The 22,151-nt window shown below is 45.4% G+C and overlaps 1 protein-coding gene across 1 annotated transcript in view; it reads right to left on the bottom strand.

Annotated features, from left to right (window-relative positions):
* Window positions 1-19,922, bottom strand: part of LOC137332197 (T-cell leukemia homeobox protein 3-like) — a 33,210-nt gene extending 13,288 nt beyond the window's left edge. The window contains exons 1-2 of the mRNA XM_067995894.1: window positions 19,520-19,922; window positions 16,676-16,913 (exon numbers count right to left, since the gene is read on the bottom strand). Of these exons, the coding sequence (XP_067851995.1) occupies window positions 16,676-16,913; window positions 19,520-19,922 (641 nt within the window). The remainder of the gene's footprint in view (window positions 1-16,675; window positions 16,914-19,519) is intronic.
* Window positions 19,923-22,151: the final 2,229 nt, after the last annotated feature.

A 22,151-nucleotide genomic window follows, 5' to 3' on the forward strand; every position in this document is an offset into this window, starting at 1 on the left:
GAGGGGTATGATCATTAATTGGGGTGGAGTGGGGGGGAGGGGTCTGATCATTAATTGGGGTGGAGTGGGGGGGAGGGGTCTGCTCAGTTATTGGGGTGGAATGGGGGTCAGGGGTCTGATCATTAATTGGGGTGGAGTGGGGGTCAGGGGTCTGATCATTAATTGGGGTGGAATGGGGGTCAGGGGTCTGATCATTAATTGGGGTGGAGTGGGGGTCAGGGGTCTGATCATTAATTGGGGTGGAATGGGGGTCAGGGGTCTGATCATTAATTGGGGTGGAGTGGGGGTCAGGGGTCTGATCATTAATTGGGGTGGAATGGGGGTGAGGGGTCTGATCATTAATTGGGGTGGAATGGTGGTCAGGGGTCTGATCATTAATTGGGGTGGGGTGGGGGTCAGGGGTCTGATCATTAATTGGGGTGGAGGGGGGTGAGGGGTCTGATCATTAATTGGGGTGGAGTGGGGGTCAGGAATCTGATCATTAATTGGGGTGGAGTGGGGGTCAGGGGTCTGATCAGTAATTTGGGTGGAGTGGGGGTCAGGGGTCTGATCATTAATTGGGGTGGAGTGGGGGTGAGGGGTCTGATCATTAATTGGGGTGGAGTGGGGGGAGGGGTCTGATCATTATTTGGGGTGGAGTGGGGTGAGGGGTCTGATCATTATTTGGGGTGGGGTCGGGGTGAGGGTTCTGATTATTAATTGGGGTGGAATGGGGGGTCAGGGGTCTGATCATTAATTGGGGTGGAATGGGGGTCAGGGGTCTGATCATTAATTGGGGTGGAGTGGGGGTGAGGAGTCTGATCATTAATTGGGGTAGAGTGGGGGTGAGAGGTCTGATCATTAATTGGGGTGGAGTGGGGGTGAGGGGTCTGATCATTAATTGGGGTGGAATGGGGGTCAGGGGTCTGATCATTAATTGGGGTGGAGTGGGGGTCAGGGGTCTGATCATTAATTGGGGTGGAATGGGGGCCAGGGGTCTGATCATTAATTGGGGTGGAGTGGGGGTGAGGGGTCTGATCATTAATTGGGGTGGAGTGGGGGTGAGGGGTCTGATCATTAATTGGGGTGGAGTGGGGGTGAGGCGTCTGATCATTAATTGGGGTGGAATGGGGGTCAGGGGTCTGATCATTAATTGGGGTGGGGTGGGGGTCAGGAATCTGATCATTAGTTGGGGTGGAGTGGGGGTCAGGGATCTGATCAGTAATTTGGGTGGAGTGGCAGCGAGGGGTCTGATCATTAATTGGGGTGGAGTGGGGTGAGGGGTCTGATTATTAATTGGGGTGGAGTGGGGGGGAGGGGTCTGATCATTAATTGGGGTGGAGTGGGATGAGGGCTCTGATCATTAATTGGGGTGGAGTGGGGGGAGGGGTCTTATCATTAATTGGGGTAGAGTGGGGGTGAGAGCTCTGATCATTAATTGGGGTGGAGTGGGGGTGAAGGAATGGATAATAACATAAGAACATAAGAAATAGGAGCAGGAGTAGGCCGTACCACCCCTCGAACCTGCTCCGTCAATCAATAAGATCATGGCTGATCTTCGATCTCAACTCCACTTTCCCGCCCGATCCCCATATCCCTTCATTCCCTGGAGTCCAAAAGTCTATCGATCTCAGTCTTGAATATACTCAACGACTGAGCATCCACAGCTCCCTGGGATAGAGAATTCCAAAGATTCACAACCCTCTGAGTGAAGAAAGTTATCCTCATCTCAGTCCTAAATGGCCAACCTCTTATCCTGAGACTATGACCCCTAGTTATGACTCTCCGCCAGGGGAAACAGCCTCTCATCATCTACCCTATCAAGCCCTCTAATGATTTGAAATGTTTCAATGAGATCACCTCTCATTCTTCTAAACTCCATAGTATAGGCCTAATCTACTCAATCTCTCCGCACAGGACAAACCTCTCATCCCAGGAATCAATCGAGTGAATCTTTGTTGCACCGTTTCTAAGGCAAGTATATCCTTCCTTAGGTAAGAAGACCGAAACAATACTCCTGGTCAGTGATTGGGGTGGAGTGAGGGTGAGGGGATGGATTGTCAGTGATTGGAGTGGAGTGAGGGTGAGGGGATGGATTGTCAGTAATTGGAGTGGAGTGAGGGTGAGGGGATGGATTGTCAGTAATTGGAGTGGAGTGAGGGTGAGGGGATGGATTGTCAGTAATTGGGGTGGAGTGAGGGTGAGGGGATGGATTGTCAGTAATTGGAGTGGAGTGAGGGTGAGGGGATGGATTGTCAGTAATTGGGGTGGAGTGAGGGTGAGGGGATGGATTGTCAGTAATTGGGGTGGAGTGAGGGTGAGGGGATGGATTGTCAGTAATTGGAGTGGAGTGAGAGTGAGGGGATGGATTGTCAGTAATTGGGGTGGAGTGAGGGTGAGGGGATGGATTGTCAGTAATTGGGGTGGAGTGAGGGTGAGGGGATGGATTGTCAGTAATTGGAGTGGAGTGAGGGTGAGGGGATGGATTGTCAGTAATTGGGGTGGAGTGAGGGTGAGGGGATGGATTGTCAGTAATTGGAGTGGAGTGAGGGTGAGGGGATGGATTGTCAGTAATTGGAGTGGAGTGAGGGTGAGGGGATGGATTGTCAGTAATTGGAGTGGAGTGAGGGTGAGGGGATGGATTGTCAGTAATTGGAGTGGAGTGAGGGTGAGGGGATGGATTGTCAGTAATTTGGGTGGAGTGGGGGTGAGGGGTCTGATCATTAATTGGGGTGGAGTGGGGGTGAGGGGACGGATTGTCAGTAATTGGGGTGGAGTGGGGGTGAGGGGATGGATTGTCTGTAATTGGGGTGGAGTGGGGTGAGGGGTCTGGTCGGTTATTGGGTTGGAGTGGGGTTTGAGGGATTTGATCATTAATTAGGGTGGAGTGGGGTGAGGGGTCTGATCATTAATTGAGGTAGAGTGGGGTGAGGGGTCTGATCATGAATTGGGGTGGAGTGGGGGTCAGGGTTCTGATCATTAATTGGGGTGTAGTGGGGGTGAGGGGTCTGATCATTAATTGAGGTGTAGTGGGGGTGAGGGGTCGGATCATTAATTGGGGTCGAGTGGGGGTGAGGGTTCTGATCATTAATTGGGGTGGAGTGGGGGTGAGGGGTCTTATCATTAATTGGGGTGGAGTGGGGGTGAGGGGTCTTATCATTAATTGGGGTGGAGTGGGGGTGAGGGCTCTGATCATTAATTGGGGTGGAGTGGGGGTGAGGGGTCTGGTCATTAATAGGGGTGGAGTGCGGGTGAAGGAATAGATAATAACATAAGAACATAAGAAATAGGAGCAGGAGTAGGCCGTACCGCCCCTCGAACCTGCTCCGTCAATCAATAAGATCATGGCTGATCTTCGATCTCAACTCCACTTTCCCGCCCGATCCCCATATCCCTTCATTCCCTGGAGTCCAAAAGTCTATCGATCTCAGTCTTGAATATACTCAACGACTGAGCATCCACAGCTCCCTGGGATTGAGAATTCCAAAGATTCACAACCCTCTGAGTGAAGAAATTTTTCCGCATCTCAGTCTAAAATGGCCGACCGCCTATCCTGAGACTATGGCCCCTAGTTCCAGACTCTCCACCAGCGGAAACAGCCTCTCATCATCCACTCTCTCAAGCCCTCGAAGGATTTTATTTGTTTCAATGAGATCACCTCTCATTCTTAGAAACTGCAGAGAATATCGGCCCATTCTGTTCAATTTCTCCGCACAGGACAAACCTCTCATCCCAGGAATCAATCGAGTGAATCTTTGTTGCACCGTTTCTAAGGCAGGTATATCCTTCCTTAGGTAAGAAGACCGAAACAATACTCCTGGTCAGTGATTGGGGTGGAGTGGGGGTGAGGGGATGGATTGTCAGTAATTGGAGTGGAGTGAGGGTGAGGGGATGGATTGTCAGTAATTGGAGTGGAGTGAGGGTGAGGGGATGGATTGTCAGTAATTGGAGTGGAGTGAGGGTGAGGGGATGGATTGTCAGTAATTGGAGTGGAGTGAGGGTGAGGGGATGGATTGTCAGTAATTGGAGTGGAGTGAGGGTGAGGGGATGGATTGTCAGTAATTGGAGTGGAGTGAGGGTGAGGGGATGGATTGTCAGTAATTGGAGTGGAGTGGGGGTGAGGGGATGGATTGTCAGTAATTGGAGTGGAGTGAGGGTGAGGGGATGGATTGTCAGTAATTGGAGTGGAGTGAGGGTGAGGGGATGGATTGTCAGTAATTGGAGTGGAGTGAGGGTGAGGGGATGGATTGTCAGTATTTGGAGTGGAGTGAGGGTGAGGGGATGGATTGTCTGTAATTGGAGTGGAGTGGGGGTGAGGGGATGGATTGTCAGTAATTGGGGTGGAGTGGGGGTGAGGGGATGGATTGTCAGTAATTGGAGTGGAGTGAGGGTGAGGGGATGGATTGTCAGTATTTGGAGTGGAGTGAGGGTGAGGGGATGGATTGTCTGTAATTGGAGTGGAGTGAGGGTGAGGGGATGGATTGTCAGTAATTGGGGTGGAGTGAGGGTGAGGGGATGGATTGTCACTAATTGGGGTGGAGTGAGGGTGAGGAGATGGATTGTCACTAATTGGGGTGGAGTGGGGGTGAGGGGATGGATTGTCAGTATTTGGAGTGGAGTGAGGGTGAGGGTATGGATTGTCAGTAATTGGAGTGGAGTGAGGGTGAGGGGATGGATTGTCACTAATTGGGGTGGAGTGAGGGTGAGGGGATGGATTGTCAATAATTGGGGTGGAGTGAGGGTGAGGGGATGGATTGTCAGTAATTGGGATGGAGTGAGGGTGAGGGGATGGATTGTCAATAATTGGGATGGAGTGAGGGTGAGGGGATGGATTGTCAGTAATTGGGATGGAGTGAGGGTGAGGGGATGGATTGTCAGTAATTGGGATGGAGTGAGGGTGAGGGGATGGATTGTCAGTAATTGGGGTGGAGTGGGGGTGAGGGGATGGATTGTCAGTAATTGGAGTGGAGTGAGGGTGAGGGGATGGATTGTCAATAATTGGGGTGGAGTGGGGGTGAGGGGATGGATTGTCAGTAATTGGAGTGGAGTGAGGGTGAGGGGATGGATTGTCAGTAATTGGAGTGGAGTGAGGGTGAGGGGATGGATTGTCAGTAATTGGGGTGGAGTGAGGGTGAGGGGATGGATTGTCAGTAATTGGGGTGGAGTGAGGGTGAGGGGACGGATTGTCAGTAATTGGGGTGGAGTGAGGGTGAGGGGACGGATTGTCAGTAATTGGGGTGGAGTGAGGGTGAGGGGATGGTTTGTCAATAATTGGGGTGGAGTGAGGGTGAGGGGATGGATTGTCAGTAATTGGGGTGGAGTGAGGGTGAGGGGATGGATTGTCAATAATTGGGGTGGAGTGAGGGTGAGGGGATGGATTGTCAGTAATTGGGGTGGAGTGAGGGTGAGGGGATGGATTGTCAGTAATTGGGGTGGAGTGAGGGTGAGGGGATGGATTGTCAGTAATTGGAGTGGAGTGGGGGTGAGGGGATGGATTGTCAGTAATTGGGGTGGAGTGGGGTGAGGGGTCTGGTTGGTTATTGGGTTGGAGTGGGGTTTGAGGGATTTGATCATTAATTCGGGTGGAGTGGGGGTGAGGGGTCTGATCATGAATTGAGGTAGAGTGGGGGTGAGGGGTCTGGTCATTAATAGGGGTGGAGTGGGGGTGAAGGAATAGATAATAACATAAGAACATAAGAAATAGGAGCAGGAGTAGGCCGTACCGCCCCTCGAACCTGCTCCGTCAATCAATAAGATCATGGCTGATCTTCGATCTCAACTCCACTTTCCCGCCCGATCCCCATATCCCTTCATTCCCTGGAGTCCAAAAGTCTATCGATCTCAGTCTTGAATATACTCAACGACTGAGCATCCACAGCTCCCTGGGATTGAGAATTCCAATGATTCACAACCCTCTGAGTGAAGAAATTTTTCCGCATCTCAGTCCTAAATGGCCGACCGCCTATCCTGAGACTATGGCCCCTAGTTCTAGACTCTCCACCAGCGGAAACAGCCTCTCATCATCCACTCTCTCAAGCCCTCGAAGGATTTTATTTGTTTCAATGAGATCACCTCTCATTCTTAGAAACTGCAGAGAATATCGGCCCATTCTGTTCAATTTCTCCGCACAGGACAAACCTCTCATCCCAGGAATCAATCGAGTGAATCTTTGTTGCACCGTTTCTAAGGCAGGTATATCCTTCCTTAGGTAAGAAGACCGAAACAATACTCCTGGTCAGTGATTGGGGTGGAGTGGGGGTGAGGGGATGGATTGTCAGTAATTGGAGTGGAGTGAGGGTGAGGGGATGGATTGTCAGTAATTGGGGTGGAGTGAGGGTGAGGGGATGGATTGTCAGTAATTGGGATGGAGTGAGGGTGAGGGGATGGATTGTCAGTAATTGGAGTGGAGTGAGGGTGAGGGGATGGATTGTCAGTAATTGGAGTGGAGTGAGGGTGAGGGGATGGATTGTCAGTAATTGGAGTGGAGTGAGGGTGAGGGGATGGATTGTCAGTAATTGGGGTGGAGTGAGGGTGAGGGGATGGATTGTCAGTAATTGGGGTGGAGTGAGGGTGAGGGGATGGATTGTCAGTAATTGGGATGGAGTGAGGGTGAGGGGATGGATTGTCAGTAATTGGAGTGGAGTGAGGGTGAGGGGATGGATTGTCAGTAATTGGAGTGGAGTGAGGGTGAGGGGATGGATTGTCAGTAATTGGAGTGGAGTGAGGGTGAGGGGATGGATTGTCAGTAATTGGGGTGGAGTGAGGGTGAGGGGATGGATTGTCAGTAATTGGGGTGGAGTGAGGGTGAGGGGATGGATTGTCAGTAATTGGGGTGGAGTGAGGGTGAGGGGATGGATTGTCAATAATTGGGATGGAGTGAGGGTGAGGGGATGGATTGTCAGTAATTGGAGTGGAGTGAGGGTGAGGGGATGGATTGTCAATAATTGGGATGGAGTGGGGGTGAGGGGATGGATTGTCAGTAATTGGAGTGGAGTGAGGGTGAGGGGATGGATTGTCAATAATTGGGGTGGAGTGGGGGTGAGGGGATGGATTGTCAGTAATTGGGGTGGAGTGAGGGTGAGGGGATGGATTGTCAGTAATTGGAGTGGAGTGAGGGTGAGGGGATGGATTGTCAGTAATTGGAGTGGAGTGAGGGTGAGGGGATGGATTGTCAGTAATTGGAGTGGAGTGAGGGTGAGGGGATGGATTGTCAGTAATTGGAGTGGAGTGAGGGTGAGGGGATGGATTGTCACTAATTGGAGTGGAGTGAGGGTGAGGGGATGGATTGTCAGTAATTGGAGTGGAGTGAGGGTGAGGGGATGGATTGTCAGTAATTGGAGTGGAGTGAGGGTGAGGGGATGGATTGTCAGTAATTGGGGTGGAGTGAGAGTGAGGGGATGGATTGTCTGTAATTGGGGTGGAGTGAGGGTGAGGGGATGGATTGTCAGTAATTGGGGTGGAGTGGGGGTGAGGGGATGGATTGTCAGTAATTGGGGTGGAGTGAGGGTGAGGGGATGGATTGTCAGTTATTGGGGTGGAGTGGGGCTGAGGGGATGGATTGTCAGTAATTGGAGTGGAGTGAGGGTGAGGGGTTCGATTTCCAGTAGTTGGGGTGGAGTGAGGGTGAGGGGTTCGATTTCCAGTAGTTGGGGTGGAGTGAGGGTGAGGGGATGGATTGTCAGTAATTGGAGTGGAGTGAGGGTGAGGGGTTCGATTTCCAGTAGTTGGGGTGGAGTGGGGGTGAGGGGTTCGATTTCCAGTAATTGGGATGGAGTGGGGGTGAGGGGTTCGATTTCCAGTAATTGGGATGGAGTGGGGGTGAGGGGTTCGATTTCCAGTAGTTGGAGTGGAGTGGGGGTGAGGGGTTCGATTTCCAGTAATTGGGATGGAGTGGGGGTGAGGGGTTCGATTTCCAGTAGTTGGGGTGGAGTGGGGGTGAGGGGTTCGATTTCCAGTAGTTGGGGTGGAGTGGGGGTGAGGGGTTCGATTTCCAGTAGTTGGGGTGGAGTGGGGGTGAGGGGTTCGATTTCCAGTAGTTGGGGTGGAGTGAGGGTGAGGGGTTCGATTTCCAGTAGTTGGGGTGGAGTGGGGGTGAGGGGTTCGATTTCCAGTAGTTGGGGTGGAGTGGGGGTGAGGGGATGGATTGTCAGTAATTGGGGTGGAGTGAGGGTGAGGGGATGGATTGTCAGTAATTGGAGTGGAGTGAGGGTGAGGGGATGGATTGTCAGTAATTGGAGTGGAGTGAGGGTGAGGGGATGGATTGTCAGTAATTGGAGTGGAGTGAGGGTGAGGGGATGGATTGTCAGTAATTGGGGTGGAGTGAGGGTGAGGGGATGGATTGTCAGTAATTGGGGTGGAGTGAGGGTGAGGGGATGGATTGTCAGTAATTGGGGTGGAGTGAGGGTGAGGGGATGGATTGTCAATAATTGGGATGGAGTGAGGGTGAGGGGATGGATTGTCAGTAATTGGAGTGGAGTGAGGGTGAGGGGATGGATTGTCAATAATTGGGATGGAGTGGGGGTGAGGGGATGGATTGTCAGTAATTGGAGTGGAGTGAGGGTGAGGGGATGGATTGTCAATAATTGGGGTGGAGTGGGGGTGAGGGGATGGATTGTCAGTAATTGGGGTGGAGTGAGGGTGAGGGGATGGATTGTCAGTAATTGGAGTGGAGTGAGGGTGAGGGGATGGATTGTCAGTAATTGGAGTGGAGTGAGGGTGAGGGGATGGATTGTCAGTAATTGGAGTGGAGTGAGGGTGAGGGGATGGATTGTCAGTAATTGGAGTGGAGTGAGGGTGAGGGGATGGATTGTCACTAATTGGAGTGGAGTGAGGGTGAGGGGATGGATTGTCAGTAATTGGAGTGGAGTGAGGGTGAGGGGATGGATTGTCAGTAATTGGAGTGGAGTGAGGGTGAGGGGATGGATTGTCAGTAATTGGGGTGGAGTGAGAGTGAGGGGATGGATTGTCTGTAATTGGGGTGGAGTGAGGGTGAGGGGATGGATTGTCAGTAATTGGGGTGGAGTGGGGGTGAGGGGATGGATTGTCAGTAATTGGGGTGGAGTGAGGGTGAGGGGATGGATTGTCAGTTATTGGGGTGGAGTGGGGCTGAGGGGATGGATTGTCAGTAATTGGAGTGGAGTGAGGGTGAGGGGTTCGATTTCCAGTAGTTGGGGTGGAGTGAGGGTGAGGGGTTCGATTTCCAGTAGTTGGGGTGGAGTGAGGGTGAGGGGATGGATTGTCAGTAATTGGAGTGGAGTGAGGGTGAGGGGTTCGATTTCCAGTAGTTGGGGTGGAGTGGGGGTGAGGGGTTCGATTTCCAGTAATTGGGATGGAGTGGGGGTGAGGGGTTCGATTTCCAGTAATTGGGATGGAGTGGGGGTGAGGGGTTCGATTTCCAGTAGTTGGAGTGGAGTGGGGGTGAGGGGTTCGATTTCCAGTAATTGGGATGGAGTGGGGGTGAGGGGTTCGATTTCCAGTAGTTGGGGTGGAGTGGGGGTGAGGGGTTCGATTTCCAGTAGTTGGGGTGGAGTGGGGGTGAGGGGTTCGATTTCCAGTAGTTGGGGTGGAGTGGGGGTGAGGGGTTCGATTTCCAGTAGTTGGGGTGGAGTGAGGGTGAGGGGTTCGATTTCCAGTAGTTGGGGTGGAGTGGGGGTGAGGGGTTCGATTTCCAGTAGTTGGGGTGGAGTGGGGGTGAGGGGATGGATTGTCAGTAATTGGGGTGGAGTGAGGGTGAGGGGTTCGATTTCCAGTAGTTGGGGTGGAGTGGGGAGAAATCATTGGGGGAGGAATTGGTGAACGAGAGGTGGAAGGTTTTGTGGTTTTAAAGCCCAAACTGGATTGTTCGTCACTGGAGAGCTCACTGTTCATGAGGGAGAGTACACGGGTGGGTCAGTGATTATTGCAAAGACACTTGGCATGACGGTATAATAAAGGCAGGTTTCTCTGCAGAGTCCCCGGCGGGTCAAACAGATCATGATGATGGAACTTGGAGTGTGCGCGTTGCCTGATCGAATCGACTTTTATCTCGAACATTTTGCTCAGTCAATTCACAGTCTGTGCAATTGCTGATCGTTCCGTTTTTCACTGCAGTGTGACGGTGTGACGGGTGCCCCTCGGCCCTGACCCCAAATTCCCGGTGCTGACAGTGATCACAGGTGAGATGTTGTGATATGCACAAGTCTGTGGAAGATTATCCGCACTTCGTCATGCACCAGCCTGCCCTTTGGGTTCATTTATTAATCCACTCGAACATTTCAAAAGCTGTGAACCCATCACAAACTCTCCTTGTTCGAATCATACAGGAGACACATTCTGTACATTCAGAGGATGGTAAATAGGCAACTCTGACTGGACAGAAGGTGATAACATCCTCTGAAACAATTTATTTACAGCACGGAGATAGTGACTAAAATCGGAAACTGCCCGGGATACACAGTAGGTTCGTCAGTGTCTGAAAAGGGAGGGTGACATCTGGGCGGTGAAGGGTTTTCTGTCAGTCCTATTGACAGCTGTCTTCTCTCGGGTGACGGCCAGCCCTCTGAGTATTTGGGGGGGGGGGGGGGGTTTGCGTTTGATGTTTATTAAAAAAAATGTAAATTTGTTGTGAGAAATTCGCGTGTGTTCGAGAGAGAAATATTTGTACCCGTGTTTGTGAGATTTAAAATGTATAAGAGAAATAGTTGTGTTAAATATAGAGAAACACGTGTATGTGCGTACAATATATGTCGCACAATATGTAAAGATATGCAAATTAGAATATTATAATATAGATATGTGTCATATATATTTGAGAGACTATTTACTACAGACATATGTCTGATGTACGTGTGAGATATACAGGTGGTGTGTGCACACACACATACGCACAAACACACACACAAATATACAGACACTTCCACACTCACAGATTCACACACACACTAACACACACACTCAAACACAAACACACTCACTCTTACACACACTTTCACGCACACTCACACTTACACATACACTCACTTTCACACACTCTCTCACACGCACTCTCTCACACACACTCATTTTAAAAGCATGTTGTGCTCAGTTTTTAACGATGAATAACGGGTGTAACGCAACCCATCTGCACTATTTTCACAGCAAAGCGCGTTCAAATATTTAGCCCTGATTTAAGGTGCTGCACTCGCATCTCCATCATCTAGTTCACCGAAGGCGACTGTCCCATTTCAGGGAGCGAGAAATCCAAATGTGCATTTTGCCATCATTCATCCTTTAAATCTCCCATGGCCCTTAGATTTATAACAGCGGGAGACAAGGCGAAATAAACACCATCTCTTTATTCACAGTTCCCTGTTCGGCGGCGGGAACTGCAGTCAGTTCCGATAACAGATTGCCCAATAACACTGTTGCTGCTGTTTACTGATGTTATTACAAATGCTATCATCTTGTCCAGAATCTATTATGTTTGACAGAGAGCTGTAAATGGGTCAATCCCCACTAACGAGCCATTAGTGTCAATGTCTGCATGCACAAGTACCATCCAAGTATATTCCTATTTCTCAATAAATAAAATCCTGAAAAATTTCGTTTGCGGATCCCAGTTCGAATCGGCTTTAAGCATTTTATATCACACTTTGCAGGGACTTCGAATTTCGATATTCAGAAACCTTTCTGACACCCGACAGATTGTTGAGTTGCATTTATTAATGAACGATATATTCACACCAAATATACAGCCAAAATATTTAGGAGAGAGTGGAACACTTTCCGCTCACTGTAACCGGACCTGTTCCGTCCATTGAATGGAGTCTAAAGTTAACTTTAAACAAGAACTGAGGGCGAGGTTATTATTTAAAATAATGAAAGTTTCCTTAATTAGTTTTATTTATTTATCTCTAGGGTTAACTTGTCCCTCCTTCTCCTCCCCATTTCTCAGGGCTGTGGTTTACAGAGTTACAGTGTTACACAACTGTTTTTTTTCCCATCCTTATTCGAGCTCTCGGAAAGTAATAGTTTCCCCATCAAAGAGGGGTTATTACTGGCGAGAAAGTTAATTAAAACAGCCCTACGGTACAAAGCCTGATTTTACAGACAACCGAGCCTTATTTAATTATTAAATAAAATGAAAATTACATACATCAAAAAAAAAACACTTCTGCAAAAACCAGTCAGAGAAGAGCTGCAATTCCCTGACATCAACCCATCCCGAAAAGATTAGAAACGGGGCGTCTTTACCGAGCAGCTCACAAAGACAGTCCCCCACCTCTCCACCCCCCGCTTTTCCACGTCTCTCCTCTCTCTCTCTCTCTCTCTCACACACACACAAACAAAACTTCCCTTTGCCTCAGACCCGTCACAACCTCGATGAGGGATTCACCAATTAACAGATTACTTTACACTGTAATGCAGAACAGGTTTTTGTTAAATTACACAGCTGAGGAAAGAATTCTAATTTGCATCGAACTTCCTGGTTGCATTGCCTTGCCTTGGTTGGAAAGCCTTTCAATTGTCTTGTATCATACAGAATCCGCAAACCCAATCCCCCAAAATCCTATGGAAGACCCGGGATGGACAATATCGACACGTCACAATAAACCCCAGCCCTGGACTTCAAAATACCATTGCATTTTCACAGATTAACAAGGATTTTGAAAACTATTCGGCTAAACCACGAAATGGTTTCTGGTCCCAGTTCAATTCTTTGCACTGTGCTTTTAAAAACTATTAATTTTACCCTCTCATCACTTCCAGTAAGATTAAGCCTTTTAATTTTACTCTCCCCCTCTCTCTCCCAGTATTTTAAATGTATTAATTTTACTCTCTCTCCCTGTCACTCCCTGTATTTTAATTCTATTAAATTTACTCTCTCCTTAACACTCCTCGTATTGTTAATTTTATTAATTTTACTCTTTGTCACTCCCTTGTCTTTCAATTCTATTAATTTTATTCCCTTTCCCTATCACTCCCCGTATTTTAATTCTATTGATTTATCTTTGCTCTCTGTCACTCCCTTTATTTTAATTCTATTAATTTTACTCTCTGTCACTCCCTGCATTTTAATTTTATAAATTTTACTCGTTCTCTGTCACTCCCTTGTCTTTCAATTATATTAATTTTATTCTCTCTCCCTATCACTCCCCTGTATTTTAATTCTATTAATTTTACTCTCTCTGTCACTCCCCATATTTTAATTCTGTTAATTTTACTCTCTCTCTGTCATTCCCCATATTTTAATTCTATTAGTTTCACTCTGTCACTCGCCTGTATTTAAATTCTATTAATTTTACTCTCTCTGTCACTCCCCTGTAATTTAATTCTATTAATTTTACTCTCTCTCTGTCACTCCCTGTATTTTAATTCTATTATTTTCACTCTCTCTGCTACTCCCCTCTATTTTAATTCTATTAATTTTACTCTCTCTATCTGTCACTCCCCTCTATTTTAATTCTATTAATTTTACTCTCTCTCTGTCACTCCCTGTATTTAATTCTATTAATTTTACTCTCTCTATCTGTCACTCCCCAGTATTTTAATTCTATTAGTTTCACTCTCTCTGTCACTCCCTGTATTTAATTCTATTAATTTTACTCTCTCTCTATCACTCCCCATATTTTAACTCTATTAATTTTACCCTCTCACATTGTCACTCCCTTGTCTTTCAATTCTATTAATTTTACTCCCTGTCCCTATCACTCCTTGTATTAAAATTCTATTAATTTTACCCTCTCTGTGTGTCACTCCCCATATTTTAATTCTATTAATTATACCCTCTCACTGTGTCACTCCCTGTATTGTTCAATCTAATAATTTTATTCTCTCCTTGCTGCTTCCCAGTACTTCAATTCTATTAATTTTACTCTCTATCTCTGTAATTTAATTCTATTAATTTTACTCTGTCACTCCCCAGTATTTTAATTCTATTAATTTTACTCTCTCTCTGTCACTCCCCAGTATTTTAATTCTATTAATGTTACTCTCTCTGTCACTCTCTGTAATTTAATTCTATTAATTTTACTCTGTCACTCCCCAGTATTTTAATTCTATTAATTTTACTCTCTGTCACTCTCTGTACTTTAATTCTATTAATTTTACTCTCAATCTCTGTAATTTAATTCTATTAATTTTACTCTGTTACTCTCTGTATTTTAATTCTATTAGTTTCACTCTCTCTGTCACTCCCCAGTATTTTAATTCTATTAATTTTACTCTGTCACTCTCTGTATTTTAATTCTATTAGTTTCACTCTCTCTGTCACTCCCCAGTATTTTAATTCTATTAATTTTACTCTGTCACTCCCCAGTATTTTAATTCTATTAATTTCACTCTCACTCTGTCACTCCCTGTATTTTAATTCTATTAATTTTATTCTCTCTATGTCACTCCCTGTATTTTAATTCTATTAATTTTACTCTCTCTCTGTTATTCCCTGTATTTAATTCTATTAATCTCACTCTCACTCTGTCATTCCCATGTATTTGAATTCTATTAATTTTACTCTCTATCTCTGTAATTTAATTCTATTAATTTTACTCTGTCACTCTCTGTATTTTAATTCTATTAGTTTCACTCTCTCTGTCACTCCCCATTATTTTAATTCTATTAATTTTACTCTCTCTATCTGTCACTCCCAGTATTTTAATTCTATTAATTTTACTCTCTATCTCTGTAATTTAATTTTATTAATTTTACTCTGTTACTCCCTGTATTTTAATTCTATTAATTTCACTCTCGTTCACACTCCCCAGTATTTTAATTCTATTAGTTTCACTCTCTCTGTCACTTCCCAGTATTTTAATTCTATTAATTTTACTCTGTCACTCTCTGTATTTTAATTCTATTAGTTTCACTCTCTCTGTCACTCCCCAGTATTTTAATTCTATTAATTTTACTCTGTCACTCCCCAGTATTTTAATTCTATTAATTTCACTCTCACTCTGTCACTCCCTGTATTTTAATTCTATTAATTTTACTCTCTCTATGTCACTCCCTGTATTTTAATTCTATTAATTTTACTCTCTCTCTGTTATTCCCTGTATTTAATTCTATTAATCTCACTCTCACTCTGTCACTCCCCAGTATTTTAAATCTATTAATTTTACTCTCTCTATCTGTCACTCCCATGTATTTGAATTCTATTAATTTTACTCTCTATCTCTGTAATTTAATTCTATTAATTTTACTCTGTCACTCTCTGTATTTTAATTCTATTAGTTTCACTCTCTCTGTCACTCCCCATTATTTTAATTCTATTAATTTTACTCTCTCTATCTGTCACTCCCATGTATTTGAATTCTATTAATTTTACTCTCTATCTCTGTAATTTAATTCTATTAATTTTACTCTGTCACTCTCTGTATTTTAATTCTATTAGTTTCACTCTCTCTGTCACTCCCCATTATTTTAATTCTATTAATTTTACTCTCTCTATCTGTCACTCTCAGTATTTTAATTCTATTAATTTTACTCTCTCTATCTGTCACTCCCAGTATTTTAATTCTATTAATTTTACTCTCTCTATCTGTCACTCCCAGTATTTTAATTCTATTAATTTTACTCTCTATCTGTCACTCCCAGTATTTTAATTCTATTAATTTTACTCTCTATCTCTGTAATTTAATTTTATTAATTTTACTCTGTTACTCCCTGTATTTTAATTCTATTAATTTCACTCTCGTTCACACTCCCCAGTATTTTAATTCTATTAATTTTACTTATTCTCTCTATAACTCCTCTGTATGTTTAATCCTGATGTGGAGATGCCGGTGATGGACTGGGGTTGACAATTGTAAACAATTTTACAACACCAAGTTATAGTCCCGCAATTTTATTTTAAATTCACAAGCTTTCGGAGGCTACCTCCTGCCTCAGGTGAACGATTCCGCATCGTTCACCTGAGGAAGGAGGTAGCCTCCGAAAGCTTGTGAATTTAAAATAAAATTGCTGGACTATAACTTGGTGTTGTAAAATTGTTTACAAGTATGTTTAATCCATTCGTTTTACTCTCTTGCTCCTTGTAACTGCCCCATTTTAAAATATTTCAATGTTCCTCTATTTCCCTGCAAACCCCCTGTATTTTAATGCATTAATTATAACCTAGCTCCTTGTCACTCCACTGTTTTTAAAAATATATTAATTTAAAGCTAATTCTTTGTCACTCCCCTCCATTTTTAATATATTAACTTTATTCTCCTTCCCTGTTGCTCCTTTGTCCCTTTAATATATTAATTTTACTGGATCACTCTCTCAGTGTTACACTCCTGTATTTTTTAAAGCATTTTCAAAGCTAATTCCTTGGTACCCCCTCTGTTTTTAATGTACTAAATTAACTCTCTCCTTGTCTCACCCCTCTATTTATTGTCGTACTAATTTTACTCTCTATCTCTCCCAGTCTCTCCATCCCTCTCCCTCTCCCTGTCCCCTTCCCTCTCTCTCTTTCTCTCTCCATGTCTCTCTCCATGTCTCTCTCTGCCTCCCTCCCTCTCTTCCTGTGTTTCTCTCTTCCCCCTCTCTGTCTCTCTCTCTCTCTGTCTCTCTCTCTCTGCCTTCCTCCCCCCTCTCTCTTCCTTTGCCTCTCTCTTCCCCCTCTCTCTGTCTCTCTCCCTCCCTCTCTCCCCTCTTTCTGTCTCTCCCTCCCTTCCCCTCTCCCTCTTTCTGTCTCGCTCTCTCTATCTCCCCTGTATTTATCTATATGCGAATTTTACTCCAGTTTGCCTTAACTCACCTCCATTTAGTTCTCCTGTTCTGGAACCAGGTTTTGACCTGTGCGTCCGTCATTTTGAGGGACTTAGCAAGCGCCGCTCTCTCCGCCGAGGCCAGGTACTTCTGCCGATGGAACCTCTTCTCCAGCTCGCAGATCTGGATCCTGGTGAATGAGGTTCGGGGTTTCTTCCGTTTCGGAGGGGTCCTGTTCTGGTAAGGGTGACCGATCCGCCGTGTCACTGTGAAAGGCGTCAGGGCAGCTAACAGAAGGAAACGGAACAGGACACTCAGTGATCTGCAACAGCACTGACAGGGCCGAAATCTGTCTTCATTTCCAAAGGAAATATTCTTTCTGAGTATTATTCATATCTAATTGTTTTCACTGTTTCCCCTGTAGAGATAGAGACTCTGTATTTCAACGCCAAGACAAGAAAACACACTCAAGGAAGAAACTTTAAACGTACTCACACGCACACATACACCTATATACACATATGCACACACTCACATACACATACACTTACACACGCTCACACACACATACACCTATATACACACACAAACACTAACCCACACTCTCACTTTAGCTCACACACACTCACACTCATATACACACACACACTCATATACACACACACACTCATATACACACACTCACACTCATACACACACACACTCATATACACACACACACTCATACACACACTTACACACTACCTGCACAAACTGGTGAGATTCCAAGTCAGCAAGAATCATTGAAATTTGAACCCTTCGGATTTATTTAAAAAATAAGAAATGATAATTAGCGATTTGCTGTTATAGTTTGGAGTTAATTTATTATTTAGCAGCTCCTGGGCGAGAAGCCAATGGGCTGTTGAAGGTTCGGGTTCACGCTCTCACTTTATACCGAGGCTGCTGGTTGTTGGATTCTGCGCCTGTGAAATCGATTCAACTTTTCTCACATTCACTTCCTCTTTTAAAAAAAAAAATATTTTAAAAAGTTTATTCTTTATAGAGGACACTTCATTTGGGGGCTGCGAAGACAATTTTTTTGACCAATTAAAATATATTTTAAAAATCAAACATTATGAGTGGTGCCTCTGAGAGCAGTTCCCCTCTGATCTAGTGGTCGGTGAGAGGGGAATGTTGACAGCACAGAAAACTCTGGCTCGGAAGTGAAGAGGAGTAAAGAACAAAGTGAACGGCCGGGTCCCTCCCGTTAAACCTGTAAAGGCCCAAATGATAACGAATAACGACTGCAGGTGTATTTGAGCAGCGTGCAGGAACGGTTTAAATCTCATTTCCTCTCCTCTCTAATTTAGTGTCAATTTTGTTGGGGATTTTATTGGATTGTAAAAGAGAACTATCGAGTATGCGCTAGTGTTAACCACACGGGCTATGTTTAAAACGGTGCACTTTTAAAAATGTAATCTAGAACTGAAAGGAAAATTATAAAAAGACTTTCACGTGTGATCTGAAAATGAAGATACATTAGGGTCTCTCTCTGGGCTGGGATGTGCATCCTCCGAGATGGGACCTGTTCCCTCTGGGCTGAGGCCTGTTCTCTCTGGCCTGGAACCTGCTCTCTTTGGGCTGGAACCTGCTCTCTCTGGACTGGAACCAATTCTCTCTGGGCTGGGACCTGTTATCTTTGGGCTGGAACCTGCTCTCTCTGGACTGGAACCAATTCTCTCTGGGCTGGGACCTGTTATCTTTGAGCTGGGACCTACTCTCACTGGGCTGGGACCTGTTTCCTCTGGACAGGGACCTGTTCTCTCTGGGCTGGGACCTGTTCCCTCTGGGCTGGGACCTACTCTCTCTGGGCTGGGACCTATTCTCTCTGGGCTGGGACCTACTCTCTCTGGGCTGGGACCTAGTCTCTCTGGGCTGGGACCTGTTCCCTCTGGGCTGGGACCTACTCTCTCTGGGCTGGGACCTAGTCTCTCTGGGCTGGGACCTGTTCTCTCTGGGCTGGGACCTGTTCCCTCTGGGCTGGGACCTACTCTATCTGGGCTGGGACCTATTCTCTGGGCTCGGACCTGCTCTCTCTGGGCTGGGACTTGCTCCCTCCGGGCTGGGACCTATTCTCTCCGGGCTGGGACTTGCTCCCTCCGGGCTGGAACCTGCTCTCTGGGCTATTTGCCGACTTTAATTGCAATTAATCAAATTTCTGCTCCTGGTTTGATTTGATTTGACCTCATGTTTAAACCAGACAGCATGTACATCATTTACAGGTTACCCAATCCTTTTATTCCCACGTTATATCTTTGATTAAACTGGTCTCTTCCCCACCGTGTCACCCCGTGCAGCGGGCTCGTTACATTACTCTCCTTAAACCAGTTGCAATACATCGTCAGGCCGTGATTTACCGTTTTAAACTCTCATCCGATTTGTAAATAATGTTATATATTTAAATCTACTTTAAAAAAACAAACCAATTCCTTTCCTGAGCCCAATTCCGTTCCTGAACCTCAATCCCTTTAAACCCAATGTTTTCGCACAACGAAAACCAACTCATACCAAAAAAACCCAGAACGTTAAATATTAATAAACAATTGCTATCGAAATCAAATGAATTTTAAAATACCATCAATTTTAAAATGTGTTAAGAATGAACAAAATGGGGTTTGCAAAGTTAGGCTGTTAATTCGAGTTGTATATTCGCTGAGTTAAATCCACACTTTACCAACAGCCCAATCTTACTCTTTGCGCCCTGGCCATTACCGGTAGATAATTTTAAAGTTGACTGTTAAAATGCAGAGTTGGTTGTGAGGTTTTTGTAGCGAAAGAATGCACCAGTCCCGGACTCTCGGTGTCGCGCTGCATCCCCGATTTACAGCATATTAAATAAACCAGTTTCACCTACCTGTCAGCCTGTCCTTAGCAAACCTCCTGCTGCTCTCCATCCAGGGGAAATTCAGGCCGCTCAAACCGGCCACGCTGCCTATGCTGGGCACGGCGGCCTGTGGGATGGGACGGTGGGCCGGTACTCTGATCACCCCGGCAGAAGCCAAGCCGTTGACGTTCATACTCAGGTTAACACTGTAAGATCCGGACAGGCTGTCCTCGTACGTGGCCCCCATGGCCGGATAGGCGGCGGCCAGGGTAGGGTAGGCGCCACTGACCGGACTGGCCAAGTAACCGGCCTCGGACACCCTGGCACTGGATTGCAGGCAGCTCTCCTGATCGGAACCACTGAGAATCTGGTCGATGCCGAAGTTGATAGGCTCATGTTGGGTCTGTGGCTGAGTGTTCACCGACTGATCCATCGTCTCCTCCCCCCCCCCACTCAACCAAACAATGTTTGCCACACACACACACACACACACAAACAACCTTTCAAGAGAAACAGCTCGCCACTACAGCACATCCACGAAGCATGCTCCTCGTCGGACTTTGCGAAGGTTGGACGGAGCAGGTGGGCTTTGAGAGGGAGCTCTCATCACTCTTGGACGCTTTCTACTACATGCCCTGGGTTGTGTTCCTTCAGACACACGGCCACTCACTGGCTGAAAGCGAGGAGGTCTCCACCTGCTATTGGCTAACGCCTGGCAAATCCACAGGAAAGGGGGAGCTAAGGGACCGTGTGGATTTGTCAAGAATTATAACGAGAGAATTCAATGCAAAAACCATTGATAACGAAAAGTATTAAAACGAAGCGTTTTATTCAGCGGCCAATTGTTAAACGGAGTGATATTTAAGTCCCCTGGCAATCGATGGACCGACAGCCCAAAGTTCATTGTACGCCCCACAGATTTATCTCGATACTGATGTGTGACGGCCTGCTGGGTTTTAGCAGAGAATAAGGACCGGCCACGGCCTCCTCCTCCTCCTCCATTTAAGCTGCTCTGAACCCCATATTATATTTTAGTTAAGGGCGCCTGTCTTAGACTGGGCACCTCAAACCCTCCCGTTAGATCCTTCCTAAGGCAAACCTTAGAAAGAGACTTTCAGAGAGCAGATGAGCCAAGAAGTTAAGTTTGATTTAAACTGCCCCTTTCTGTTCTTTTTCAAGTTTATTCTTTTTTAAATGCACATCAGCCACTGACCCACCGAAGGAAATGAAAACAATCATTTTTAACAAGTTCAAACCTTGCATTAAAAATGAATAGAACAGCTGAGAGTGCAGAACGAAACCGGGCGCATTGAATTCGATTGAATTGCTATTAAAATAAGCTTTTGTTTTCTAGGTTTTTACATTTCTAGGATTTTGTTTTGTCTTTGTTTAGAAATTTTTTAAAACTATCATTTAAAAGCCTTTGAAATCACAGAGCGAGCCTTGAAACTCCGAACGCTTCCCAGTTAAATCTTTCGATTTGCCCGTTGGGAAAACTTACAATCGCCGGACAGGGAAGAGAACGGAACCCCTTGGTTTTAGGGATCTTAAGTTTGTGTTTGGAGGGAAGTCGCTTGGAGGGATGAACAGGCAATGGGTTAATCCCCCAGTCTCCAAATGAGCCGGTGTATAGTAGAGAGAAGGTACATATATATCTCCCCGATTAATACCCACCTCTCACAACTTTCTCCACCTCGAAAGTCAATTTATTGAGATTATCTCGAAATAAAAAAGTTTGTTTAAAACAAGTTCGAATTTGGCAACACTCCCTAGCCACGCCCAGTCCAATAAACGCTATAAGTGTTGGGAATGAAACAAGGTTAGACTGCCACGGTCTAGCCGCGCAGTCACTTATCTCTTTATAAGAGAAATGAAAAGAGGGAATACAATTTTACATTAATAAAATCAGCATTTTATCAGCGTGTGTTAGGAACCATTTCGTGATTTTATAAAAACAGTAACAAGGCGAGGGTTATTAGTTTTTCAGAACCTTCGTATTCAATTACACAAACACGCTGAATAATTTAAATGACCGCAATAAAACAGCACAAAACAGAGGCGGCTTCAGAACCGATCTCTGTAATTTGCTGATTGCTGTTTAGAAGATGCATCGGAACTGGTTAAGTGGTCCTGAAATGTCAAGGCGAGTCCTTTCCAACAGTTTTTAAAAATTAGTTGGATGAAATGCTGGGCACTTAACAAAAATTGAAACAGATAACAGGCCGCCTCAGTCAGAAAGCCTGCCTCCCAACTCCATAATTGGAAAGTCTCGTCTTAACAAGAATTAATTTCCTTACAAGGAATTTTAAACTGCAATTTTTCATTATACATTTAATTAAATTAATTAAAACATTTAGTGTTTATTTATTTTCAGAAATTGATCTGTATTTGCCCGGAATATATATAAAAAACCTTTTACAATAAGTTCCTTTTCCTCCCATTTTATACAGTTTTGTGTGAGCATCTTTATTTGAACCGATTTTTCGTTTCTGATCACGAAACCTGTACGGAAATAACATCACGGACAATTCAAATACATTCATGAGACCTGCTCAATTAGCAAACTCCCAAACAAAATACACAAATTGGAATATTTAATTCATACGAACAGTGTTATAAATTTATACGTCACTCTATATCACACATTAGAACGGGTCCAATT

This window comes from Heptranchias perlo, chromosome 14 (assembly GCF_035084215.1).
Source record: "Heptranchias perlo isolate sHepPer1 chromosome 14, sHepPer1.hap1, whole genome shotgun sequence".
NCBI classification, from domain to species: Eukaryota; Metazoa; Chordata; class Chondrichthyes; order Hexanchiformes; family Hexanchidae; genus Heptranchias; species Heptranchias perlo.